The sequence below is a fragment of the Vespula vulgaris genome, chromosome 2, assembly GCF_905475345.1.
Source record: "Vespula vulgaris chromosome 2, iyVesVulg1.1, whole genome shotgun sequence".
Classification (NCBI taxonomy): Eukaryota; Metazoa; Arthropoda; class Insecta; order Hymenoptera; family Vespidae; genus Vespula; species Vespula vulgaris.
This window is the reverse complement of record NC_066587.1, coordinates 11,986,910-12,005,057: the sequence shown is the minus strand read 5'-3', so window position 1 is coordinate 12,005,057 and position 18,148 is coordinate 11,986,910. Positions and strand designations below refer to the sequence as shown.

At 29.0% G+C, this 18,148-nt stretch overlaps 5 protein-coding genes and 1 long non-coding RNA gene across 12 annotated transcripts in view; 4 read left to right on the top strand and 2 right to left on the bottom strand.

Moving 5' to 3' along the window:
- LOC127072718 (homeobox protein AKR-like) overlaps nt 1-103 on the top strand; it is a 47,671-nt gene extending 47,568 nt beyond the window's left edge. For all 3 annotated transcript variants that reach the window (XM_051013359.1, XM_051013358.1, XM_051013357.1), the window contains one exon: nt 1-103. This exon is cut by the window's left edge and continues 8,192 nt beyond it. The gene's annotated coding sequence lies outside the window, so the exon portion shown is untranslated.
- Nucleotides 104-3,694: 3,591 nt separating this feature from the next.
- LOC127072358 (uncharacterized) lies at nt 3,695-8,739 on the bottom strand. Its single transcript, XR_007785350.1, has 2 exons — nt 8,176-8,739; nt 3,695-7,509 (listed from the first exon to the last, which is right to left on the bottom strand). It is a non-coding gene; the product is annotated as an uncharacterized LOC127072358 (long non-coding RNA).
- Nucleotides 8,740-8,897: 158 nt separating this feature from the next.
- LOC127072342 (E3 ubiquitin-protein ligase RNF34) lies at nt 8,898-11,991 on the top strand. 5 transcript variants are annotated; one of them, XM_051012711.1, is made up of 7 exons: nt 8,898-9,131; nt 9,420-9,590; nt 9,788-9,980; nt 10,097-10,208; nt 10,303-10,555; nt 10,634-10,814; nt 10,895-11,990. In XM_051012711.1, the coding sequence occupies exons 1-7, from the start codon at nt 9,084-9,086 to the stop codon at nt 11,068-11,070; spliced, it is 1,134 nt and encodes a 377-aa protein (XP_050868668.1). In that variant the 5' UTR covers nt 8,898-9,083; the 3' UTR covers nt 11,071-11,990. The 5 variants fall into 5 exon arrangements, with proteins under 5 accessions (XP_050868668.1, XP_050868705.1, XP_050868686.1 ...); XM_051012729.1 differs by having other exon boundaries at nt 8,913-9,131; nt 9,245-9,590; nt 10,895-11,988; XM_051012720.1 differs by having other exon boundaries at nt 8,913-9,162; nt 9,245-9,590; nt 10,895-11,988.
- Nucleotides 11,992-12,803: 812 nt separating this feature from the next.
- Nucleotides 12,804-14,294, top strand: LOC127061513 (mitochondrial import receptor subunit TOM22 homolog). Its single transcript, XM_050988486.1, has 3 exons — nt 12,804-13,064; nt 13,318-13,423; nt 13,536-14,294. The coding sequence occupies exons 1-3, from the start codon at nt 12,957-12,959 to the stop codon at nt 13,739-13,741; spliced, it is 420 nt and encodes a 139-aa protein (XP_050844443.1). The 5' UTR covers nt 12,804-12,956; the 3' UTR covers nt 13,742-14,294.
- Nucleotides 14,295-14,815: 521 nt separating this feature from the next.
- On the top strand, nt 14,816-15,720 carry LOC127061512 (39S ribosomal protein L17, mitochondrial). Its single transcript, XM_050988485.1, has 3 exons — nt 14,816-15,055; nt 15,193-15,403; nt 15,480-15,720. The coding sequence occupies exons 1-3, from the start codon at nt 14,861-14,863 to the stop codon at nt 15,611-15,613; spliced, it is 540 nt and encodes a 179-aa protein (XP_050844442.1). The 5' UTR covers nt 14,816-14,860; the 3' UTR covers nt 15,614-15,720.
- Nucleotides 15,721-15,858: 138 nt separating this feature from the next.
- LOC127061508 (2-oxoisovalerate dehydrogenase subunit alpha, mitochondrial) lies at nt 15,859-18,017 on the bottom strand. Its single transcript, XM_050988481.1, has 8 exons — nt 17,856-18,017; nt 17,613-17,783; nt 17,253-17,448; nt 16,998-17,159; nt 16,768-16,912; nt 16,476-16,679; nt 16,123-16,386; nt 15,859-16,038 (listed from the first exon to the last, which is right to left on the bottom strand). The coding sequence occupies exons 1-8, from the start codon at nt 17,916-17,918 to the stop codon at nt 15,963-15,965; spliced, it is 1,281 nt and encodes a 426-aa protein (XP_050844438.1). The 5' UTR covers nt 17,919-18,017; the 3' UTR covers nt 15,859-15,962.
- Between the last annotated feature and the right edge of the window lie 131 nt (nt 18,018-18,148).

Here is an 18,148-nt window from a genome sequence, read left to right as displayed (position 1 = left end):
CAATCGCGCGGACTCTTTAAAAATAATTTTAGGATTAGTGGTATTGTATTAAAAATATTGTTTAATTCGCAGATTTACAAATAAAGCATGTTGTGAATTTTAATATTTCGACGATCGACTTCGAACTAAATACCGAATCGTTCTTCCCCCCTTTGTTCTTTTTTCTTCCTTTCCCCTCGATTAAAAAAGATCATTTTAATATTTTCTAAATATTACAAATTTCTCATGATCCCTATCATGTTACATCTATATAATATTAAAATACGATCAATACGATCGATACGATATCAACGATTCTTAATCTCGTTTACTTTCAATTTGTATCAATTAATTATTATTATACAAGGCATACCTACGTTTCATTCTACATATCACTTTGTATCTTTTAAGAAAGGTTAACGTTTAACGGTTTTTATAAAAAGTAAAGTCAAAAATGATCGGCGAAGCAGCGGAGGAGAAGGGAAGGTATTCGAATACATCCGAGGCTCGAGTGCGTGACCATCTGAAAGGATGTGGTAGTGGGGGTAGAGGGCAGCTGGAGTGGGAGAACGTTCGCCGCGGATCGGTACCTACTCGTACCGACTCGTATATGCAACGCGGAAGACGTCAAGTGCGCGAATAAAGCGCGGTCAGTCTGAAAATTGACATTATTCGTGAAACTACGTTGCTTGGCGTCGTCATTCTCATCATCTGCGGATAACGATCTTTTATTTGTATTTTCCGACGGTTGCTTTGTAATATCGCTAACGACATTATCATTGAATTCGATCAAGAAATTTTCAAAGTAAAACACTTCGATCAAAGAGAAGACTTTGAGAATAGATCTGTAAAAGGCACGAGAGTGCCGTTGTATCTTTCCGTTCGCGATCGACAGAGCAACGACTCGAGATAATCGACATGAGATTTACATTAGTGATCGACAAGTAAGATCGATCGATTTTCATATAGATTTTTTACTCATTTACAATATATTTTCTTCGACCTTTTCCAAAAGAAATATTTAAACGGCTAGCTTAAAAGAACATACAGATATAAAACACACGCGAGTGCACGTGTTAAACACTCGAACGAAATTTTTCCATGGGGAGATCTCGTGATCAAAGACAGAGTCACATTACCACAGTGATATATCACCGGGACGAAATAGAAGCGGTCTGCGTTAGGCAGCCGCCGCGTGCGAACAATTATGCCATAGCCCTGTTAACCAGTGTGCATCAAAATTAGCCCAGATAGTTACAAACATCACGCCAAGGCTCTTCAACGACTCGGCGAAAAATTTGATATTACTTCATGCTAAAGGTATGTCCGCCAATTTGTCAGCGTTCTTATAGCGGTAAGAATGTAAACTTGTTGCGGTCATCACTCCGACGGAAGTTCATCTCCATTATCATCTATATTACGTGTATAAGATGACGTAAGGACGAGATCGTCCGTACGGCAGAAAATTTTCATTGCGTTAGTCTCACCACGTGAATTTACGAAAACAGATAGGTAGATATATATGGCTATGTATACATTGATCGACGTCTACGATATTCTGATTTAATAGATATTTTTGTATCGTATGTAACATTTTTTATAATCGACTAGTATAATTTTTATACATTTCTACATTTTTGATACTGCGTGAGGAGAGCGCGATAGACATTAAGCAGACCACGTGGACATGAATATGTACGCACGTTTTAAGTAGTCCAGGTATGCGCGTGGAAGAGAAAGATAAAATAACCATTAAGATTATCTCGAAGAAATATTTAAACTCAAAAACTAAACTTTCCGGTTCTTTAGCGAATGTATCGAATGAAGCCTCCAAAATAGTTCAAGGTGAACATCACTGTCATTGTAAATATCGACAAATAATGATTGCAGACGTCGCATAATATTTTGAAGTTTGAACCCAAAGTAGCGGGTCGATCAATTTCAATCGTCGTGTATCTTAGAAAAAGTTACTTCACAATTTTGTATCGTGTGTGGTCGTTCGCGCCACGCGACGCTAATGACTACTCCTTGAATCGTAAATAAGAAACACGTAATTAACCGGTCACTCTTTCGATAAGGACATACGCATTTCTTCACGATATGAAAAACTCATTTTAGAATGACATAGATTTACCGACATGGATAATACTCATCAGTGGTTCAATAAACTCGATTTTTCATTTTTTTAAATTTAGCAACGTTTAAAAGCATTTAACGCGCACGTGAAGGCTACGTTTTTTCTTATCTCCTTTTTCAGAAGTTCAAGGACAACTAGTATCGATCATAGTAAACGAAGATCAATAATCGTACTTTAAACTTATAAATCGTGTGATCCTAACTAACGACAGATTTTTACAGTTATGTTTCTTGCTTTTTTTTTTTTTTCCTTTGGAGAACACATTTTTCATTCATAATTTGTTTCACTACTAGCTAAAGTATAATTAAATAGATCTTTTTATCATGTTACGATTCCGTAATCGATTTTATATTTTTGAAACAATATAAACGTTCTCTCTGTTTACCGACAAAGTATGATCTGACTTACAAAGAAATCGAAGCTCAAAGAAAAGTATCAATCGAAAGGGAAATATAGAAATGAATAGTAAATGTAATTAGATTATCCTTATGCAGTACAACGACATTGTTATGCTTTACCATACATAGTAAAACCTGTATCAAACAACGCGTGAAATTCTGACGTTGCATGATCGCAGCATTAAAGCATAAAACGCAAACGATTCATATCAGTATGAAACATGTAACATAGGTGTTTATTTTAATCATTACACTTTAACACTTACTATACTAAATCATAGAAGGTGTTTATTTTAATCATTACATTTAACATATTATATATTTATTATTATAATAACTTATTATATAACTATTTCATTATTAAATCATAAGTCAGTGATTGTAATATAAAATCGATAACAAATTTCATAAGATTCTAAAAAATACTTTCACCTAAAATTTACTATTATACGCGAAGAAGGAAGAATGAATTGGTATGTAACTGATTCGAGGTCAAATACTTATTTTCTCCAAAAATCTTGTTCAAGCATAATTTTGTTACACGAAATGCTTATCACGTATATATGTATAAAAACTCCTAATTCGAATCACGTTTTCTAAGTAGTAATTCGTTCTGTATAAAGACGAGTTCAGCCGAATTCGTAATGAAGAATAGCTTGTGCAATGTACATACATATTTACTCGACAGCGAATCGTTTTCAACACCGAATAACTTTCATAATATTTCTATAGTAGATTAGATTTATTTATAAGCCTAATTATGAACAGTTAAGGACCTATCTACGAACAAATCTATAGAAAATTTTGCCAATCAAAAAATTGTCGAATCCCAAATGCAAAATGTCATAAAAAATTCATGAAGTTCATTTGCAATTTGTCAAACTATACTGGTAACACAATTGGCTAACGGTTAACCGAATATAAGGGAGGCACTGGGTCAGGAATGAATTCGAATTCCGATACGAAGATATATAAAATAGATAGTTCATGTAGATATATCAATATTCGATAGATAAAATACGTCCATATATCTAGAAATAATGCGAATAGATAAGCAAAACTTCCATCTTGCGAGTTAGCCAACCAGTTCGTTACTCTTCCATAATATATATTGCGTACATTCATCCACGCTTGTAACTTTCAACAGGATGTAATAATAAGTTTGCATAATATACGTTTCTTTTTTTTTTTTTTCTTTTTTATTACACTGCAACTTCGGAGGAAATTTTCAACGTTTCTTTTGGCTTCGATTCACCTTCGATCGTAAAACAAACAGGCTGTCCTCGTGATATTTGGATCGGGTACCGATATTCGAGTGGCTCGAACAAATACCGTTATCGATCGTAACAGGAAAAAAAAATAAAAAAGAAAACAGAACTTTAACATCCATTTAAAAATATTTCATTTCATTATAACTGCGGCTGTAGCCCTTTTGTATCTTTTCCATCCTTTTTCTTTTTCCTTCTCCAGATATAAATCAAACCGTTCTTAAATCTATTAACTTGACTTAAATTCGTGTACTGGTAGATATCTTTCACCCGCGGTTTGAATCATCATACCATCGCAACCGTAATTATATACCATCATATCGCATAGTAGTATTATTCATGTGCGCTATTACGGCGCATCAGCGCTAAATTCGAGGCACAGATTATGCCATAGCGAAACCCCATAACGAAATAACTCGATCTACAGATACATGCCTGCCTATAAATGTTATATCTAAAAAAAAAAAACGAGAAATATTAGATTTGGAAATAATTTAGTAATACGTAAATTTAGCCACGTAGACAAAAAGGAAAGAACGATGATAGTGCTAACGCAAAAGAAAAAGAAAATAAAAAACTGTATTTGACCCGGTTTTATATTCAAGAATCAAGACTTAACGGTGTCCAGCCAAAAATAAGCATCGATTCACGAATACTTAATTGCAAAGTCGTTCGATTCGTTTAGTACCGGCCCAATTCAAGAAGATACGTCGAAATATGCAGGTCGTTGGAATTTGTATTCTTGCGGTGCTCGTTCGACTCTTCACTACTTCCTCCTCTTACTCCTCCTCCTTATCCTCCTCTTACTTTTTCCTCGCGGTCTTTCTCGCCGAGTTCGGTGATGGCCGTTATATCGACGGTCACGTCGTCTTCGCACGCAGCGTCTTCGTACGAGTAAAGGGTTTCCCCTAGGTTGACACCAAATGAGAACAGAACACATTCATCGTCAAGCGTATTTTAACAAATTTTCTACCCACGCCGTACCACGTATTAAAGAGAACAATAGAATACTGAATTGAATGATAATATTGGATTGCACCAAAATATAACAATATATTTATTTGTTCGTCCCTCCCTGATAATCATTATGGCGGTCATAATATATTAACTTAATCATCGAAAATCTTAGCAACGTTAACGATTTTTATATAAATTATATATTAAGCAAATAATAATGATGATGATTGAATAATAATAATGAATAATTGTCAAGAATTTTTATAATCTAAAGAAACGTAGTAAACAACTCCAATGAAAGTTACTATTGTCGATACTCGATTATCGGTCACCGATCACTTTCGAAACGATTAATCTGTTAATGGATACATTGATGTGATATCCATATATTGTAAACATGTAACGTTAAGCTTTTACAGCACGAACAAATTTTTCCGGGCATAAAGTACACCTGGACTTCTTTCTAGGGCGAATCCCACTGGCCTGGTCACTCTCGGCTATGATTTCGCAGGCTATTACATACTGTTACATCGAAGCGACTTTGCGTCCGCAAACTGGTCACTCGCTCGACTAGTTATACTCGTAAGGTACGCTTACAGTACTAAGAGTGACAAAAAAACACGCTCGTAGATCAATCATGACGATTATTGTTTTCTTGGAACCATCAAACGTTAGACATTTATTGATTAATTTCATAAACACATCGTCATACGTCAGAGATAGCTTAGAATTAGGTAATTAAAGAAAAATAAAAAGGAAACATATTTAAAAACAAGAATACTTTTAACTTCACTATTCATCATTCTCGTTCCTTGTTTTTCTTTTTTTTTTTTCTTTTTTCAAGATTTCATCTAATTTATAAGTAGAGGAAAAAATTCGAAAGTATTACAAATGAAAGCATTATAATTCTCGTCACGTTATAACAATCGATTTATTGTAACGTTCAGAAACGCAAATAACGAATGCTTCTTTAGATACGAACTGATCGAATTCGTAAGTCGTGTTATAAATCGTGATTGTAATTTAAACGTTAAACGTGAGTATGCATTTTAGCTGTAAAAGTAATGAATGTCTCTCTCGTAACGCGTAGTCACTTTAAGCGTCTCTTCATTCAACCCGCTTTCTTTCCATTTGAATGAATGAATACATTTGTTTATTTATCGTAATCAAATGTAACTATTTTTCGAAGTTCTAAATCACGATTTATATTCAGCATGCTCTTCGTAAAATCGAGAATGATATTAAAATTAAAATTAAGAAGAAAAGTTTCTATTACAGAATTTGGCAAAGGGTCGATATGACGAGGAAGACTCTTGTACTATTGCTCGGTCTACTCGTTTTAAAACGATCGTATTCCAGTTCTGGAAACGAGTACGGCGATGGCAATCATCATCGACAAAAAAGAGTCCTTTGGATAACGAACGACGGTCGCATAGCTTTACCACCTGGCACGGTAATGACGATTACACCTACATTGGCACTACCCTTCGTTAGATATCCACCTTACGGCTTTTTGAGCAATATGACTATTAGTCTTCCTTTTACGAGTGAGTAAAACTTTTTAACGATCATGACATGAACCGTTCACAGGTCAAAGCAATTAATTCTATTTTTTGAACTTTTGAAAATTTTACTACCGAAGCACTTGATCGGTACTTAATTTTTTATATATATTTAAATTGATAATCACATTCGACATTACTAAATGACAAGAGCTTTGTATCGGTGACTAATAAATAAGTTGATTAATAAATAATTTATTACTTAATTTTTAATTATTATTAACTTAAAATTAATGATAATTTTATGCATTACAGATGTTACACGAAAGCTACATACATTCTACGATGTATATTTTATAAGAAATTTTTAAAAAACAGTGTATATAAATTTATTCGATTTTTTGTTTTATGAAATATATCACTTTGACAAATGAACGGCTCATATGACATGTACATATGCTAGAATGATTACATTTCCCTTTTTTACAGTCGACTTCGATAAATTAGGCCTAACAGATAATGAAAATCCTTATGGTGCTTTGCCATCGGCATTCGATAGAAGTGCCCGCGGTCGAAAAGCTGGCATGATTATGGCAGATTTCATAGCTGCCTTCATAAAACGAAGACTTCACAAAAGGGACACCATAGAAATTCCAAAAGATGCGTTTCACGGTGGTGAAAGAGCTCTTCTTTACGGCACAGCCGAGGATATGTTAAGCACTTTGGGTTTAAATGGAAAAGCTTGCTTATTGCGAGCGATCTGTGAAGTTCATGGTCATCCTCTCAACAATTTCGGCCTGATCGGCGAAATGTTGAAACTATTTCTCACGTAAGATCGCTTTTCTATCTATCGATTGACTTTTTTTCTATCTAACGTTTTTCATTTTTTAGGGCTAGCAAGTCGCCATTTGCAAATATTCTCAACGAATACGTGGAAGCTGAAAATAGAGGGAAATTACACGGGGAGTGTTGGCCGTATTTCAAAGATTGTCCTAAATCGTTGTTCCTGCCCTCTATTAATAAGTACACGTTAGTTAACAATCGAATCGATTAATCAAAATAACACTAATTTTCTATCGTTTATATATCCTATTTATATTAGTGTATATTCTATTACATGTTATAGGAAAGATTCCGTTCATGAGAACGACGATACAGAAAATAACGATAAGTGGAATCAAATTTCGAGAGACGTCGAGGAAGATGTCGTCGAAAGGTTACCGAAACAAAATTCGAAACACACGATGCATCCGTCCATGTAATATTATCTAACAAATATAGAATAAAAAATATAGTAGTACGATATATTGTATTGTAATATTGTAATATTATTATAATATTAATTTATACATAAATCGTGATAATATTTTTACCAATGTAAATTTCATAGTATTTATAATATATTATATTATTTTATAGTATATTTATCAATTTGAATTTTACCATTGTAATATCGCATTATTTAAATAATTGCCAAATAGCGTATGTTTATATATATATATATATAAACGTAAAAATTATGCATCGTTTTTTAAATCAAAACTGTATTATATATTTTATGTCATATTATTTAAAATATATTGAAATATATTTCATGTCATATTATTTAAAATATATTTAAATATATTTTATGTGTCATAGTATTTAAAATATATTAAAATATATATTTTATATATATATATATACTTCATATACACGTCATATTTTTAACATAATAAAAATATAAGCCCTCTAATCTCTAAAAAAAAAATCAATCGAGATAATGCTATTTTAAATCTATCGAGATAATATATATAGATCAAATATCATTTACAACGTGTATCAATAGACTGATAATTATTATAAACGTGTGAGATAAGTTAAGAATATCATTAAATCTTTCGTTGCCAACAATGATTATAGTTATTCAATATCGCATGTTCGTTGTATCTTACCGGTGATTTTCAGTGAGTCATCCATTAAAATTTCGTATTGATTTATAACTTTGGTTATATTACATAGTTCGATGCAACTTGAATAAGAAACCAATAATTTATATGACGTGACCTGTCAGCGGTGAAATATACGTTCGGTTCGTGATAAAAAACACGAATATGTTCTCATTTGTGAAGTGCACGTTCGCGTTTTGACACCCCGTATAATGGCAGCTGTTTCACTGACATAACGAAAGGATTAATACAATTTTCTGTGTATATTAACCTCTATAGAAGATTACAAACAATTATACAAGTAACATATTATCTGTGATTGCATTAAGATTGAACGCCACAGGTTATTCTTTTTATAGAGAGTCCTACAACTTTTTTCTAATATCTACGGTGATTGGTTAATTTCTTACATATACCTACAGATAGAGCAATTGTCTTTTTATTTAGTTGTTTCTTTTATTCGTGATACGTAGATAGAAAAAATAAATAAAAATTATACGTGTGTTTAATTTTTAATTCTATTTAAATTCTATAATTTCAAGATGATTATTCGTAGTTTTTTAATAATAAATTAACAAACTAATTTATTGTTTTTTTAATCGACGTAAACGTCGATATATGCATAATATCGATATAACACATATTTCTTTCGAGTTTCGTGGAAATAATATATTTACGTTTATAAATAAAATTATTTGTTTTTTTTAAATAATAAATATATTATATAGGTAGCAATTTGATTAATGTCTGAAATAATATTGAATATTACTTGACGCTTACATAATAGTGAAATGAGTAAAATGAGCAGTGACAAACAATGACGTCAATGTATGGTGGTAGGGTAGGTGGACATAGGACAGGAAGAACAAGAAAGAACTCACTCAGTGTCAAAATGTACGTTTTAGTGGGTGAACATGGAGTCAAAACAATACGCGTATTGCGTGCAGTTAATACTTGATCGAGTAAATAATATATTAAAAATAGAAAAAGAAAGTAGTTATAAATGTTTATTGAAAAACGTTAATAGTTATTCCCAATGTGACTCATTACCTTATCGTTGTCATGCTCGTTTCAGAAGACAGATATGAAGAGGAGAGATAGATATCGCTAGAAGCGATATATTATATTATTATTAGTATAGGAAACATCAGTTCTCTTCGTTCGATTAATAAGTTTCAAACGAAATGCGCAAATCTCTTTGATGATTATATCACGTAATTGTTCATTTTTATAACCGTCAACAATTTCAGCAAATCCAGAAACTATCGAAATCACTAGATTTAGTGATACATTTGCCAACACGGCAACCTTGGTCATGTCATAACCGACAAATTTCGAAAAACGTAAACTTTAGACAATTAAATCATATAAAGATGGCTTGTGAAGCATGCAAAACAAAATTTAATTTATTTAAACGAAGAGTAAGTATTTATTAGAAAGAAAAATATATAGAAATTAATTTTGATTAAGATATAATTAATGATTGTGTCATTATATAATTTCAAAAATACTATTAACGCTTTTGCTTGATATATTTCCTTTTTCTCAAGTGTTACTTTCTTATAAAAAAAAATAAAAATCTAAACTTCAAACTGTCATATTAATTTTTATGTTTTAGAAACAATGTACAGGCTGTCTAAGGTATTTTTGCTCCGAGTGCCTCATAAAGCGTATTGACAAAACATTTAATTGTGAAAATTGTGGTATGTTAGCTAGAAGACCGCTTATTCGTAGTCAGATTATGCAAATGCGCTCTAGAGATCTACGCCAATATCTTATTGCAAAAAAAGTATCTATCAAAGGATGTGTAGGTATGTATTAAATATAATAAATATTTAATATATACAAATATTGATTTCTATTTATACTATATACGTATTCTTTTTATATATATAAAAATTCATTATTATTATTATTATTATCATAGAAAAAGAAGACTTGGTAAATTTATTATTGATATATGCAAATGGTTCAGCAGATAATTTAATAGATGAAAAGAAACCTACAATAAGGCCAAGTACACTAACAGAAGAACTACCGTATGTATTATATTTTTAGACCAAGTGAAGTAAAAAGATTTATATATTAATGAATTATTACATGTGTTGTTAATAATTTATTTATTATTAATAGTCAAACAAGTTCTACAAGTAGTACATTACCTGAGACACCAATACAATTAGAAAATCATACAAATGCAATGAATGAGGAAAGAAACATAGAGTTTGAATCAGAATACGTAACAGTTAATAACATAGAGATAGAAGAAATATCGGCAGGTGATTGTAGTCCAGATAGTGGACCAGAGCCTTTAGTTACTGAACAAGATGAAGATTCAGAAACATTAGATATAAAACAATCGGCTATGTTAACAGAAATTCCTGTGGTATGTTTTACTAATTTATATATCATATTTTCTTAATTATATCTAATATTAAGATTAAAAAACATTTTGTTGAAACAGTGGTCAGGTCTTGTCAAGCTATCAGATATAAATGAATTATCACAATTGGAACACTTAAGTGTGAAACAATTAAAAACTCTTTTAATAACAAATCGTGTTGACTTTAAAGGTTGTGTTGAAAGGTGTGAATTGTTGGACAGAGCATCTAGATTATGGGAGGAACATAATCAAGCAAGGGCAGGTAATATTTAATATATTTGCAATTAAAAAATATACATGAAACATTGAAGCAAACAATAATAACTACAAATATATTCATAGACATAGATAACATGGATAAAGAAGATATTTGTAAAATTTGCTGGGATGCGCCTATAGAATGTGTTATTTTAGAATGTGGTCATATGGCCTGTTGTATTAATTGTGGAAAACGAATGTCCGAATGTCCTATATGTAAACAGTATGTTGTTCGAGTCGTGCGATTTTTTAAAGCTTAATGAAGGGAGTAATTGTAATAATTGAACTTATGGCATTTAGATTTTTGGATAAAAAAAAAAGTAAATAGAAAAAATATCTAGAATTAATCTATTTACTTTACAAGTAATTCATTAAAGAAGAATCGAAATAGAATTTTAAATACTGAAGTCCCTTCATTGAACAAAGATAACTGAAGAGGAAAAATCAAGATTGTTACATTGATATATGCTTTCGAAAAATGAATATTTTTAAATCTATTTCTGCATATTCTTAAAAAATATTACATTAAAAACAGTATTGATTTGACGATTGAACGTTCTGTTTCTATAAATGAGTATTTGTAACAACTATTTCATATATATTAAAGATACAATTATTATATAACTGCAAATATTAAAAACAAGCGCGGATTCTATATTATTGGAAAGTATATTTAGTAATCATTATATATCATTAAAAAAAATTATATTGCATTATATATATATATATTATTAAATCTTTATAAAAGTTAGATCTCAATGACTGTAAGAACGTTTGTTGAAAAAAGCTGTGATATTCTCATATTATCACAAGTAGATAGCAATGTATAGATTAATTGTACAAAGTATATTCTTTAAATATTAGGTACTATATGTACCAAATTGGACAATGTGATATATAACATTTCCAGAAAAGGAAATTATCATCACTTATTAGCTCTAAATATATATACAAAATATTTTGTTTATTTGCTTTATATTTAGAAATACAGATAATTTTTTATGTCTTTTAATAATCATATTTTTCAAACGTGATAAGAATTTTTTATCATTAACACAATAAATGAATGTTTTTTTGCATAAAGCATATTACTTGACCCTACATAAAAAATAATGTATATATTAATTAATAGAGAAAAATAGATTTGAAAATGTGCTATGTCAAAATATCTGTAAATAAACAAAATATCAATGTTAAAATATTGTATTGAAAAAATTATAAAATTTAAATATTTCAGATATAAGAAATAAACACAATATCGCTGTTTCATGCTTTATAAAAAATGTATTCATCTTGTTAAAAAATCCTTCTCCTTTTTCCTTAATATGATTTACATCAATATTTAAAAAACCTATGAACAAACCCAAAAATATTCAATTATATATTTATCATAGAAGTACAAGTCGTTTTTATATATATTGTGTGTTTGTTTTCATTAGATTTTCTAATGACCAATAATGATCAAGAATGATTATATAAGTTATCTATTTGTAGCATTTTAATGGTTATATGTTTAGCGAAATGTTAGTGATTGGTATTTTCTTTCAAATCACTTAATGGCGAACATTTTCGTAAATTTGAAATATGCCTTAATTCTCTGCGAATGCGACCTTGCTCGTTTCTTAGAATGAAAATAACTTTATCCGATTAATTTCGATGATATAATAAATACATGCAATATATACATTTTTACTAACTACAAATCTAATTCTGATATTAAAACGTTTCTCATTTGACATAAAATTCAGTGAATCGTAAAATAAAGTGACCATTATACGAATCATATACATACTTTAACTATTTATTGTTAAAATAGTGTGTTACCGATATACGTATATATATATCAGCCTTTTTAGAATAATTTTCATAACGAACACGTAAGTAGTTTAATTAATTTATTTATTATCAATATCAATATTATTCGAAAAAATATTTATATCGCGCGCGGTTGAACTTGAATCACGTTGTACCGGCATATTCTCCTCCTATCAAAATTAATGCAGTACTAGTAAACGTGACCGAGAGTTGCTTTTACTTATACAGTAGTACTTTGTCGAGGTTGAGAGGCGGAGATTTACTAATTATTTTCTTCAAAACTTGAGTAGACTGGTTTATTTTATATATTAATTTTGTATTAACCACGTATATGGCTTCAATCGAAGAAATAGACCAGCTGGACAGCGGTATGGGTAGCAGCGACGCACGCTCTCCAGAAGTGAAATCTCTTCTTCCCGACGAAGAAGACGATGAGGAGGTACTTATTTTCTGCTATTTATCTATGATATTTAATTTAAAAAATAATCCCATATGAACTGTTATAATCTCATTTCCAGTACACTCGCTAAATATTTTCCATCAAAGTTTCTAGTTTAGGTCTGCTTAATAATCCTATATTTTTAATATAATTTTATAATGATAATAAGTATTATATAAAATAATATATTATATTAAATGAAAAAATTTCAATACGTTAAGTATTACAACATCAATGATTTCATTTTATTTAGGATGAAAGCTTTTCGGAAAGATTGTTAGGACTTACAGAAATGTTTCCAGAAAATGTTCGCAAAGTTGGATATAATGTTGGATCTTGCCTATGTACTTGCATCAAAGGTTTGTTATAAGTATAACATAAATTTTAATGTCATTTGCTTATCATTGATCGATTAATATTTAATATGATTGATTAAAGAAGTTCGATCTAAAAATTTTAATTTGATTTTAGGTTTATATACATTTTCATGTTCAGCAACATGGCTCTTGTTCAGTTCATCTGCTATTTTGTTCGCACCTGTATTCTTTGAAGTAGAGCGTGCTCAAATGGAAGAAGTTCAGCGTGCACAACAAAAACAGGTTCTTCTAGGACCTAATTCTGCCATCTCTAATGTTAGTGCCTCTGGTCTTCCAATAGCTCCCCCTGTGCAGCGATAAATAATTACATAATTTATCATTAAAGTAATTGTGCATTGACTTCTGCATTCAACTATTTATCAACATAATAGTATCATTAATTGCAAACATCACAAAAATATATTGACCAAACATGTAAATTAACTGTATATCTTATATTTTAAATTCTTAAGCTCTAAATTCCATAATTGCATTTGTTTAGTTACATATTTAGAAAATTGTGTAAAACTGTGTGTAGTTCAGTTTTTGAACTAGTGCAATGATAATGTATAAACATTTTATCTTCAGATGTAATTTTTAATACATAATGATAGAGTGAAGGATTTGAACGTTTCATCCTATTTTTTATTCATCTTGCATTTTTAAATAAACTATAAATGATAACATTTAATGTGTCAAAGCACCGTCACTGATATCATGAGATAGAGATCAAATTTTCATGTATAAATATTTACAACTGTGGTTATAAGCTGCACTTCACTTATAGGAAGTGGATCATAATGCACTGTTGTTATCTTTAATGTATCATATGTTATTGTAATATATAAAATAAAAATAAAATTATAACACTAAACTTTCTTCCTAATTTAATGCGAGATTTGATTGTGCTCATTGAAAAAATCTTTTATAAAATGAAAAAAATATAATTAATATAATTCGTATTTACTGGAAATTTCAGAAATATAAGAAACAAAATTACTTCCAAAAAAAATACTTTTCATGATCTACTTTACTTATAATTATTAAAATAATAAAAATACGTTAAGATAAATGTAGATATGTATTTGAAGTGATATCTTGAATTTTAATAACAAAATTAATATAAGAGAAAATAATTTTTTATTTTATTAAAAGTACCTTATTAAAGTTTCAGTTTCAATCGTTATATATATTTGACTATATTTTTATAATTATGATTATTGAAAAAAGTCGCCGAATGCTTCAAAAATATTAGACGATTATTCTGCATATTATTGACTAGGAAACGTCTTAAATCTATGAAATATATAATTTATTAATAATATATTTATTATATTATAATATTCGAAGTTTTTTTTTTTATTCACTAACTATAATAATTATTTCGAATATTCCGCAGTGGACTTCAGTCCATTGCGAAGTCACTACAGGAGTTAAAAGATGAATCAAGCTAATGTCGAAAAATTAGTTTCCAAATTAAGATATAATGTAAAACCAAGACGTAAATTAAGAAACGCAGATGGTCCATTAGGAAGAATTCGAAAAATTCAAAAAACTTTAACAGCATTATTAAAATATGAAAGAATCGAATTAAATTATAGTCGAGCTGATGAAACAAGAGGTTATGTTGAACGTGTATGTGTTTATTTTTTATTTATATTTTATATTAATTCTGCTTTATATATACTTTTTTATAGCATATTTAACACAATATTTTGCAAAAAGTAATTTAGTATATATAATTAAAGTGATGTTTTGTATATTATATATAGTTGATATCAGAAGCAATTCGTTATGGCCCAGATCACAAAGAAACAATGCAAGTGGCAGATTTCTGGATTCTTGAAAAACAACTTGTACATAAACTTTTTAAAGTTCTTGCACCAAGGTACAAGGACTACGCAGTTTCTTTTACAAAACTTCATAAAGCACCGTACATATACCCAGACAACGTTTATGCAAGAGCTGTTTTAGAACTTAGAGGTAACTTTAATTTCTATAATTTTTCTTATTAATTCTTATAATTCTTTTTAATAATAATATAATTTTTAAATAATAGGAAATATATATCCAAGCATAGAACAAAGTAATCCAAATGAACATAATTTGCTCCATAATATCTTGCTTAGCGCTGCAAGAAAAGAATTTAGAATGGAAAAATACAAAGAAATTGCTAACAATATAACCAAATAAAGATAATATAAATAAATAATAAAAGTACATAAATGTATTAGTTTTGTTTTCTTTAAAAAATTAGTTTCTATAATTGATATAATTAAATTATAATTATAAATATAAAATTATATGTTGCATTTCATATAACCTTTCTTTCTATAACCTTTAACCTACTGTACTATAATAACAATTTTTCTATTTTATTTCATAACATCATAATATTTCATAATCTTATAGTTATCACATAATATTATCAAAATAAAAAATGTTATATTTGTTATTATTACTATTTTCATTACATGTATTAAAAAATAATAAAATATATAATTATAAAAATAAATGAATATCTATTTAATTAAAAAGTAATTTATGATTGAAATATTTTCAATGGATAATGCTCATGGTATGTCGCGAGATGTTCTTCCATAGAACACATTTGATCTCTGAAATATAAAATGTGAACAAATAAAAATCTCAAGGAAAAATTCATTCTTTCTATCTAATATATACTATGTAACAGGTTATACCTTATATGGTCTGGCATTTTAAAGTAAGTATCTGTAAACATTTCTTTCCAATGAGGTTTATGTTTTTTCTCTGCTTCAGTAAAAGCATCCAAAATTTCTTTTTTTATAATTATTTGCAAGTTATCATCCTGTTCTTTACTCCAAATACCTAAGGACTGTATGTATTTTTTAAATCTTGAAATTGGTGCAACACGATTCCAAAGAGCAATTTCTTTGCTAGTTCTATACACTGTACTATCATCAGATGTACTATGATGGCCAGTACTAAAGAAAAAAAAAATAATGAATACTTCATAGATTTATAATTATTAGAATGAATTACTAGTAAATATATTATGGTTTTCTTTTCACACCGATAGGTCATTGCTTCTATTAAGACAGGCTTTCCTTCACTTATGCAAAACTGACGAGCTGCATTTGTAGCATAATGTACAGCAAGTACATCATTCCCATCTACTCGAATTGTATTAATTCCATAACCTGGACCTTTTGCTGCAATACCATCTCCTTTGTATTGTTCATGTGCAGGTGTTGAGATAGCATAACCATTGTTACGACTTAATTAAATATATATATATATTAAGTATTTTGTATTATTTTGAGTAAAATTACTAAAATTAAATAATTATTAATTTTAGCACTTACCACAAAAATATTATTGGACATGACAAAGTAGCAGCAAAATTAAAAGCTGCATGAGCATCTCCTTCACTGGCTGCACCTTCTCCGAAATAACACACTACACATGCTTGTTTTTTTTCTCTTTTATATGCATATGCTGCACCTACAGCTAGATATGTTTTAACATTATAAAATATTAATAATATAGATTTACGAAATTTATAATTTTAATTAATATTAATATGATTAAATACCTTGTGGCAACTGAGTTGTTAAAGGAGATGATATAGTCATAAAATTTAAATCTTTTGATCCATAATGTACGGGCATTTGTCTTCCTTTTCCTTCATCTTCAACATTGCCATAACATTGATTCATAAATTTAGAGAATTGAAAGCCACGCCAAAGTAATACTCCTGTAAATTGACAATATATATTTTTCAAATTCTATATTCAAATTAGATGAATATTTTTAAAATATAAATAAAACTAGTTACAAAAATTCTTACCAGCTTCCCTATATTGTGCATAAATTGTATCTTGTAGCAATAATGCAGAGGCTGAACCAATTTGGACAGCTTCTTCTCCAGTATTTGTCATATAAAAAGATATACGACCTTGTCTTTGTGATTCATACATAATTTTATCCATTATAGTAAGTGTTATCATATCACGATAAATTTTAATCATTGTTTTTTCATCTAACTTTAATATAGGAAAAAAATTTCTTATTATACACTTGTAATTTATATTTCAATTATTTCATCTTATACTATAAAGCTATAAATTTCAATTGTAATGGAAAAATCTTAGAAAAAAACATTTATATATATTGATATTCTATACATATATATGTATTTCTAGAAAACCTTATTTTCTTCCAGAAAATGTGTTTGTCCAGCTGGATCTAAGATTCTATATATAGGAATAGATTCATAATTTTCTGCGCTAATAAATTTCAAATGATTTGTGAAATTGTTTTTGATTCCAACATATTGTGGTTCATTTACAACATTAGTGGCATTACAATAATGTTTTATCTAAAATGATATAATTTTATATTATTTTATGAATAATATAAGAAAGATGTTTATCTAACTTGATAATCTTACTGATATTTGCCATCTCACGGAAGATAAACGTGATATACTTTTAAATAAAGTACATGTAGCCATTATGACTAAGTAAAACTCGATTTACTAATCTTAACTAAAACCAACTTATCTAGTCATTATATGTAACTTGTTATCGTTATGTTAATTTTTACGATAACCATATATGTTCGTCATCATTCATAGGCGTAAACAAATCAAAATCTCTGTTAATGAATATAATAAAAAAGAAATTTTGATGACTCAGTATAATCAATCAATGATCGATTAAAAATAATATTGTAATGCTTCAA